This window comes from Asparagus officinalis, chromosome 6 (assembly GCF_001876935.1).
Source record: "Asparagus officinalis chromosome 6, Aspof.V1, whole genome shotgun sequence".
In the NCBI taxonomy this organism is placed as follows: domain Eukaryota; kingdom Viridiplantae; phylum Streptophyta; class Magnoliopsida; order Asparagales; family Asparagaceae; genus Asparagus; species Asparagus officinalis.
The window spans coordinates 61,254,467-61,264,800 of record NC_033799.1 but is presented as its reverse complement, the minus strand read 5'-3'; the positions used below and the strand labels follow the sequence as shown (position 1 = coordinate 61,264,800).

General features: G+C 38.3%; 1 protein-coding gene across 1 annotated transcript; it reads right to left on the bottom strand.

Moving 5' to 3' along the window:
• On the bottom strand, window positions 2,953-3,894 carry LOC109846235. The gene is made up of 2 exons (XM_020415459.1): window positions 3,647-3,894; window positions 2,953-3,454 (listed from the first exon to the last, which is right to left on the bottom strand). The coding sequence occupies exons 1-2, from the start codon at window positions 3,892-3,894 to the stop codon at window positions 2,953-2,955; spliced, it is 750 nt and encodes a 249-aa protein (XP_020271048.1).

The window sequence follows — 10,334 nt, the reverse complement described above, 5'->3', positions numbered from 1 at the left end:
GATGACGTAGAAACTTTAGGTACCCAATTCTTGGGTCCTTGGGAGTTAGTGTATTTGGTACCTTTGGGTACCTATGACATATTATAAAAATTCACATTATTATTAATTCTACAATGGGTGGATATGTGACCATGCTTCATGCAATATGTGCATACAAAGTGTTTCTTATGTGTAGAAGCATATGATCTATAATGTTCATTTCTTTAAAAACGGTAATGTCTAGAATATGCATGAGTGGGTTTAATTTTATCATTAGCAATTTTTAGTCTTTCAATTTTAGATTTTAATTGTTTGTTTTCAAAATCAAGATCTCCTAATAATTCATCTTTTTGAGCAAGAGAGGATTGTAATTGCTCAACCATGGAAGCATGCAATTTTTTAAATGAAGAGTATTCTTTAACTACTCTTTTAAATTCAAAATTTAACTCTTCTAATGCGGTAGCTAGATCACATTGCATATAAAAAGATTCGCTTTCGGAGTCACTTGGCTCCCTCCTCATCGCTATATAAAAAGATTTGCATATAAATAGATATAATTACCTCATCTTCATTGGCCATAAAATAAATGTTATGGTCATGAAGAGAAAACTTAGCTCCCTCCTCATAGCTATCCGAGTCACTTGGCTCGGATTCATCCCATCCGGCATACATCGCCCTCTTCTTCTTGTACTTCAAGTATTTTTCTTTGATCTTTGGGCACTCCTTGGCTTGATGACCCGATTCATTGCACTCAAAACATTTTCCTATACGAGGAGAAAAATTGTTGTTAGATCGGTTAAGATTTTTGTTTAATTTCATTAGTTTAGAAATTCTTCTAGAGAGGTGAGCCACTTCTCTAGAAACACTGGTTTTACTATCCGAGGAGGAGGAGTCATCAATAGCTCCTTTAAGAGCAATTGTCTTCTTTTGGGATGGCTCCTCGATTACCCGTGGGGGTTCTTCCTCCTTCTCTTTCTCTTTGATTTTCTTCTCATGGACCTTGAGCTTGCCAATGAGACCATCAAGGGGAAGTGTGGTGAGATCGTGAGCTTCCTTTATGGCCGTAGCTTTGGGTTCCCACACCAGAGACAATGATCGAAGAATCTTGTAGTTCATCTCTTGGGGGTGACAACTTCTTATCTAAGCCATGCAATTCATTGATAATATTAGTGAAGCGAGAAAACATAGCATCAATGGATTCATTAGGAAGCATTTTAAATAATTCATAATCATGCATAAGCACACTAATTTTTGATTCCTTAACTTGAGGGTTCCCTCATGTGTGATACAAAGTTTGGTCCAAATCTCATATGCGGTAGCACAAGTAGAAACACTATTATGTTCATTTGGTGTGAGGCCACAAATTAAGGCATTCATGGCCTTTACATTGAGATTGGCTTGGAGCCTCTCACCATCGGTCATACAGCTAGTTTTAGGCTTTTATACATATTTCTTTTCAATGATGTCTAGGATGTCAAGGTCAATGCAACGGAGATAGATTCTCATCCTAGCTTTCCAATATGCAAAATTACTACCGGTGAAAAGTGAGGGTCTAGTGGTGCATTGTCCTTCTAACATATGCACATTCATTGAAGCCTCCATAAGATCTTTTCTCTAAGATGATTAGACCAAAAAATAATATAGAGACCAAGCTCTGATACTAATTGCTAGATCCTAGAGGGGGGTGATTAGGGTCTTAAGGCAATAATTGTGCAATAAAAATTAAGACAAGCAAACACCACAAAATATAATGCTAAATTAAAAAGAGATAAGATAGAAATCGTTATCCAAATGACGTGCGATGTGTTCACGAGGTTCGGCTCTCTAGCCTACGTCCCCACTCCCCACTCTCGAGGATAATCCACTACACATCCCGGTTTGGAAGACGGAACTTCTTCTACACAGCGATCTCCACAAGATCTCACGACACAGTTGATCTGCACGAGATCTCACGACACAGTTGATCTCCACGATATCACCACACAATCAATGGTAGCAAATAAAGAATTTCTCTCTCTTACAACAGCCCTATGGCAAGGAGAGAGATTGCACTTGAAGCTTTGGATGTGGGATGTGCAAGTATAAAACAAGGAATTGGATTTTGAAAGTTAAGGCTCTTGAACTCAAGAATTTAAACACAATTGATTTTTCTCTTGCAAAGTTGGTAGGAAAAATAAATAGGGTAGTTGGGTATTTATAGTGAAAAATAACAGCAGCCAAAACCCCAAAAAATCATCAAAATCCCCCAAAATCCGGTTTTTTAAAACTAACCATTACTCTGCAACGGCTCTCTGATAAGTCGACTTTTGAGTCGACTCATGAGTCGACTTATGAGTCGACTAATGAGTCGGCTTATATGAGTCGACTAAGCAGAAGAAAAATCACAACTAGGTTGCACTTCATGAGTCGACTTATGAGTCGACTAAACATGCACAGACCAGATTTACACAGGAAAACTGAACTTAAAAACATGTTTAAAAATATCAGATAAATTCTAAATAATATAAAACTTTGGAAATAGTTTATAATCATTTTGACAAACTTGTTTGAAAATGAATTTTGTAAAAAGGTCCTCGTATTTATGAAAAACATCATTTTGACAAAAGTACCAAAATACAAGTTTTGAAAGTGTGCAAGTGTGTGTGATATCTCGAATAGCTTCAAATGAATTGTACAACTAATTGCCTACAATCTAGCACTAGAGAGAAAAGAAAAACTAGCAAATATCCTCACATAGAATAACATTTCTTTGAGTCTTGATATTGCTTTGATTTGATGAAGCTTTCACTTGTATATGTTGTTTTTGATTAACATTTGCTTCATCACAAGGCCTCCACCTCCTATAGATATTGACGTTGTAGCTCATATTCTATACAATCCTCCATATATAGTACTAACAAGTTTGATATACATATTAACTACAATATCATTCAACAAGCAATTAGTACCGATAATGGTGGTTGTAAATTATCATCAAAACATAAGGGCTAACATATCGAACTCTATACGAATCCCTATTGGAGCTCGACTAGACTTTCCTCTATCTAGATCTTCTGTATCTTGATGATATGGCTTTAACATGCTCACATGGAAGACCGGATGATACTTCACGGTTGGGGGAAGCTTTACCATGTAAGCCACATTTCCCACTCTCTTCTCGATTGGAAATGAGCCCTCATACTTGAGTATCAAGCTCTTGTGTAGCCCTTTATGTCGATCCAATGTAGAAATCTTGACAAGGACCAAGTCTCCAACTTGATACTCCATATGCCTTTGCTTCTTGTCGGCCCATTTCTTCATCTTCTTTGCCGCCTTGTTCAAGCATGAGCGTGCTAATTCGTTCTGATCTTGCCACTCCTTAGAAAATCGGTAAGCGGCTGGGCTATTTCTCTTATAACCTGTAGAAATAGCGTTTGGAGTGAGTGGTTGCTGACCTGTGACGATCTCGAATGGGCTCCTCCCTGTAGACTCACTCCTTTGCAAATTGTAGGAGAATTGGGCTATGTCCAGTAGCTTCCCCTAATCCTGCTGGTTAGCACTCACATAGTGTCTCAAGTATACCTCCAACAAGGTATTTACCCGTTCCTTCTGGCCATTTTTCTGAGGGTGGAAGCTAGTGGAGAAGTTTAGATCTGACCCCATGAGTTTGAAGAGTTCCGTCCAAAACCTTCCTGTGAAGCGACCATCCCGATCGCTTACGATGGACTTTGGTAGCCCCCAATACTTCACCACATGCTTCAGAAATAGTGGTGTCGCTACCTCGGCTGGACACTTGGCTGGGGCTAGAATGAAAATGTCGTATTTAGAGAACCGGTCAACCACCACCAAAAGAATGCTGTATCCATCTGACTTGGGTAGACCCATGATGAAGTCCATGGAAATGCTTTCCCAAGGTCTCTCCGGAATAGGATCCATCTGACTTGGGTAGACCCATGATGAAGTCCATGGAAATGCTTTCCCAAGGTCTCTCCGGAATAGGTAATGGTTCTAACAGTCCGGCTGCCATTCTCTGCTCTGTCTTGTCTTGTTAGCACACAAGACAAGTCTTCACGTAGGCCTCAACATCATCCCTTATGAGAGGCCAATAATACGTCTCTTCTACAAGAGCTAGAGTTCTATGCACACCTGGATGTCCCGCCCATTGAGAGTCATGACATTCTTTAAGGATCTCCCACCTTAGATTCTCAAACAATGGCACGTACACTCGTCTCCCTTTGGTATAAAGCAACCTTCTAGCCAGAACCTTCGAGTTTTGCCTTCTTTTGCGTAGTCCACCATGTTCTTGGCGGTAGGATCATTAGACAAACCTTCCTTAATACGATCAAGTAAGGTGCTCAGAGGATGACTTATCATAGCAGCAAGTTCTATCTTCCGGCTTAACGCATTTGCCACTAAGTTGATTTTTCCCGATTTGTACTCGAGCATATAGTCAAACTCTGCCAAGAAATCCTGCCATCGTGCCTGCTTAGGAGATAACTTCTTCTGAGTCTAGAAATAGCTAGTGTCCACATTGTCTGTCTTTACTACGAATTTGGACCCAAGTAGGTAATGCCTCCAAACTCTGAGACAGTGGACCACGGCCGTCATCTCCTTCTCTTGAATAGGGTACCGCCTCTCGGTGTTATTTAACTTTCGACTCTCGTAGGCCACGGGATGTCCTTCTTGCATCAACACCCCTCCAATAGCGAAGTCACTCTGTAATGACCGTAAAATTTTGATATTAGTTAAAATAATTTTTTGGTATTTTAAAATATTTAATTATGATTTTTAAAAGAGTATTTGTATTTTTCTCGATTTTCGAGAATTTTCTATGATTTAAAGTCTAAGTTTTATATTTATTTAAATGGTTTTTATATTTATAAATTAATTTAGTGCAATGAAAATTTTTGGAATTTATCCGTTGGTTTACCGATACTATTACGTATTATTTTAAATAATATGTCGTATTATTATTACTATTACGTATTAATTCTTGTATTATATTGAATTATTAATTACGTATTATTTGTGTAAATTATTGTATTATTACGTATCAGCTATCGTAATAGCATAACTGGTACATTTTATCGTGTCGATAATTGTCACATAATTATTTGATTTTAAATGTAAGTAAATATATTTTTATTATTAATTATTTCATTTTAATTGTACAATATGGGTATATTTCGACAGTTTCGTATCAACTGTTGTATTAGCTCAACATGTACGTTTTTATTTGTAGATAATTATTATGTAATTAGTTTATTTTTTAAGTACCCGAAATTAATTATTTTAATTATTTTCGTTTAAATACCTGAAACTATTTGAAAATACTCCAACATTATTTTGCACCGCGACAAACCCCAACAACCCCGTTCTCTCCCTCTGCATTTTTTTCAAAAACAACTGCTCCACGCGCATCATTCCTCAGTATTTTATTTTATTTTATTTATTTATTTATTATTTTTGTTCCCTATTTAAAGCCCAGCTTCCCCATATCTCTCTTCGTACTCTCTCTCTCTCTCTCTCTCTCAAACGAGGCTCACTAGCCCCCGGACGAACGCCGCGCCCCCGACTTTCGCCCGCCAGGCGCCACCGGAGTTCGCCTCCGAGACTCAGCCCGCCCGCTCGTCCTGCTCCCACACCTCGAGACACCCCGACCCCAAGGACCCCGCCACCAGCGAGCTCGAGCTCCTCAGACACGCCGCCGAGTTCGGCCGCGCAACTGTCCAGTCCGCCCGCCGCCTGCTCGCGACGAACTGACGGGGGGCCGCCAGACGCCCGCGCTCACGACCTCGAACGACTCTCTGCCCGACCGCCGCCAGTCTTTGCTGCCCAGTCGGCTGGCTACCGCCCCCACCACGCTCGAAGCCATGGCCCGCCTGCACCATGCTCCGCGCTGACCACCCCACGCTGGCCTGCATCTCCTCCCCGCAACGCCCAGCACCCCAGCCTGCCCCCATTTCCCTCCGACGCCTCCATGAACAGCGCCCAGCCCGCTCCCTCTCATCGGACAACTCGCCCCGTCAACCACCCCAGGCGCCTGCCTTCCTGACCGACCGCCGTTGTCGTAGGCCTCGCTGTCACATTACTGACGACCTCTCTCGCTGACGTGGCCCCAACTTGCTGCGACCGACGCTCAGATCAGATCTGTGTCGTCGACGTCGAATCGTTTGACAAAAACCCCGAGGCAAGATCCCGATACTCTTTTGACTTATTATTCAATTCTTAGATCCGCCCTGAATTAATTAACTGCTTGCAAGATCCCTATTCTTGCTCAGTATAATTTTAGATTGAGCACAAATTTATTATGCATACGAACTCGCTACCCGAATAATTATTCGTTACAAATACGGGACTGTCGTGAACATATTGGACTGAGAACTATAACGTATAGAACTGTTGTGAACGAAATGGACTGTGGACAATAATGTATGACCATTCATATTGTAATACATATACTGTGATGACCTGTACGGATTTATTTGACGAATGATATTAAAAATAATTTTGTGATAATAGATACTGTAAAGATAAATAAGATAAAATTATTTTAGATTAGTTTATGATTTTTTAAGGATTTATTTGACAAAATAATCATTTTAAAATAATTATAATAAATTATTTTGGTGAAAAATCATTTTAGAGTAATTATAATAAAACAATAGAATTTATTTGACAAAAGAATTATTTTAGAATAATTATAGTTTAAAAGAATTTATTTTAGATTAAGTATCAATTTAGAATAATTTCAGTAATTCAAGAAAGTTTTATAAAAAGAATTGTTTTAGAACATTTATAAATATTTTTAAAAGATTTACTTTAGAAAAGGGATTATTATGAATGATTTATGTTTCTTAATTTTAATTATGTGATATGCTATGATATTGTTGAATATGATTAGTTGCAGTTATTACTCTTTGTTACGTTTGAGAACCGTTAGAAATTCATGACTAGTGTGGCCTAGTGTGTCCAGTTTAAGACTTAGAAACCTGTGTGTATGTTGACTTAGAAAGCGAGAAGAGTTGGGATGGGGAAGTTAATGTTCATGTGATCGGATAAGACTGTTGATGTATCTTCCAGACTAGAACCAGTGAACCGTTTCGCACTGGGGTTAGTTTGTTGGGCCAAGTGAACCGTTTCGCACTTGGTCAGTATCTTCCAGACTCGCACCAGTTAGGTTTGTTTCGAACTGGGGTTGGTTTGATGGGCCACGGTGAAGGTTTGTTGCGTCACTTTGGTTCGTGAATGTGAATATTCACCCGGGTCGGCTTGAGTTCGAACCAGGCCGAATCGGTTTGCGTGGAGTCCTATTGGAAGCACAAAGGGGATTTGTTAACCAGATATCCGATAATATGAACTTTGACTCTGTGTGTGACGTGAACCAGTGACCTGTTATAGGATGGCTAGCTACATGACTCGTTTCTTGGATGAGTACGAGTTCTTGTGAGATACAGACCAGATATGTTTTATTTTCATACCTAGATCGGGGTTAATATTTAATTATCTATAATTCGAGACATATGGTATATACATGAGGGTTTCCTTGTTTGGATTATTTCGCTCGACGTACTACGTCTCTTGTTGTAGATTTTTAAGTATTAATTCCATCTAGTATGATCTTGTTACTTGGATGATTAATCTGATCGCTAGTTCCATGATCGACTTGTTACTTGGTTGATTTTCTTGGATTTATTATGATTATTCTATTCTAGTAGTAAATTATATTTAGATTATTAGTATTTCAGTTGTATGTTTCTATTGTTATTGCCATTATTGCATTAGTCACACGACCGTTCTATTCTTCCTTTCGGGATCTTGCCGTGCGCCATGCACCTGACGTACACCTGTTTTCTATGGTGTACGTCAGATTTAGAGGACGGACAGGTTCAGTTCGGAGTCGTACAGGAGCCAGAGGATCCCCCGCAGGAGTACTCTGTAGACCGAGCAGAAGAAGCCGAACCCTAGTCATTTCTTTTATCAGATGTTAGTCCTTAGTTTACTTTTCTAGCATTCCTATTTACGCCTGATCGTTGTATTTTATATTTTCCAGTATTTATTCAGATAGCTAGTCTTGTATAAGGGCATGTTGACCCGAATATTATGTCTGGATGATCATTTCAGTAGTGATATGGATCTTTTGGTTCTGAGTTGTTTATTATATTCTCATTACTGTGATCGGGGACCTGTGCCTTCGTTTGTATTTCTTGACGCTTAGCGTATTAGATTGAGAAGACGGGGTTTAGCACTTATCTCTTCTCAGTTTAATACGTCGCGGGCTTGCTCGCGTCCCGATTCCCTGGTATTTTGGGAAGCGGGGCGTGACAGGTTTTTTTGGTGGCCCACGCAGGTCAAGGTTCCGGTCCCGAGTTACCACCAGTGAGAATATAATGAATAATTTAGACGCATATCATATTTCATCCGTAAGACTATTCTCTTGTCCTTATTCTATATTCTTGATAGATTTCCTTTCGTCCCAATCTTATCATTCTTAGACTCCGGATCTTCCCACTGTTCCTTGTTTCATGTCTTCTCTTCTTATGGATATCGTTCTATATCTGTCCTTGGGTTCTTATTTTAATTCTGAGGACGGAATTTGTTTTAAGGGGGGTACAATGTAATGACCGTAAAATTTTGATATTAGTTAAAATAATTTTTTGGTATTTTAAAATATTTAATTATGATTTTTAAAAGAGTATTTGTATTTTTCTTGATTTTCTAGAATTTTCTATGATTTAAAGTCTAAGTTTTATATTTATTTAAATGGTTTTTATATTTATAAATTAATTTAGTGCAATGAAAATTTTTGGAATTTATCCGTTGGTTTACAGATACTATTACGTATTATTTTAAATAATATGTTGTAATATTATTACTATTACGTATTAATTCTTGTATTATATTGAATTATTAATTTTGTATTATTTGTGTAAATTGTTGTATTATTACGTATCAGCTATCGTAATAGCATAACTGGCACGTTTTATCGTGTCGATAATTGTCACATAATTATTTGATTTTAAATGTAAGTAAATATATTTTTATTATTAATTATTTCCGTTTAATTGTACAATACGGGTATATTTTCGACAGTTTCATATCAACTGTTGTATTAGCTCAAAATGTACGTTTTTAATTATAAATAATTATTATATAATTAGTTTAATTTTTAAGCGCCGACCCCGCGCCGCTCACCCTCGACGCCGCTCTGCCCTGACCCGCCGCCAGATCTGCTCCAGCCGCTGCTCCGCCCCCACCCGCTCGAAGCCATGGCCGCCTGCACCCATCTCCGCCGCTGACCACCCCACGCTGCCTGCATCTCCTCCCCGTAACCGCCAGCACCCCAGCCTGCCCCCATTTCCCTCCGACGCCTCCAGAACAGCCCAAGCCCCTCCCTCATCATCGACAACTCGCCGTCAACCACCCCAGCGCCTCCTTCGCTACCGAACTCGCCGTTGTCGTTGCCTCGCTGTCGACGTTACTGACGACCTCTCTCGCTGACGGTGGCCCCAACCGCTCCGACCAACGCTCAGATTAGACCCACGTACCCACGCCGTCGACGTCGATTCGATCGACAAAACCCCGAGGTAAGATCCCGATACTCCTTTGACTTAACATCCAATTCTTAGATCCGCCCTGATTTAGTTAGTTGCTTGCAAGATCCCTATTCTTGCTCAGTATAATTTTAGATTTATCATAAATTTATTATGCATACGAACGCTTGCAAGATCCCTATTCTTGCTCAGTATAATTTTAGATTTATCATAAATTTATTATGCATACGAACTCATTACCCGAATAATTATTCGTTACAAATACGGAATTGTCGTGAACATATTGGACTGAGAACCATAACGCATAGAACTGTTGTGAACGAAACGGACTGAGAACAATAACGTATGACCATTCATATTGTAATACATATACTATGATGACTTGCACGGATTTATTTGACGAATGATACTAAAAATAATATTTTGATAATAGATACTGTAAAGATAAAATAAAATAAAATTATTTTAGATTAGTTTATGATTTTTTTAGGATTTATTTGACAAAATAATCATTTTAAAATAATTATAATAAATTATTTTGGTGAAAAATCATTTTAGAGTAATTATAATAAAACAATAGAATTTATTTGACAAAAGAATTATTTTAGAATAATTATAGTTTAAAAGAATTTATTTTAGATTAAGTATCAATTTAGAATAATTTCAGTAATTCAAGAAAGTTTTATAAAAAGAATTGTTTTAGAACATTTATAAATATTTTTAAAAGATTTACTTTAGAAAAGGGATTATTGTTGAATGATTTATGTTTCTTAATTTTAATTATGTGATATGCTATGATATTGTTGAATATGATTAGTTGCA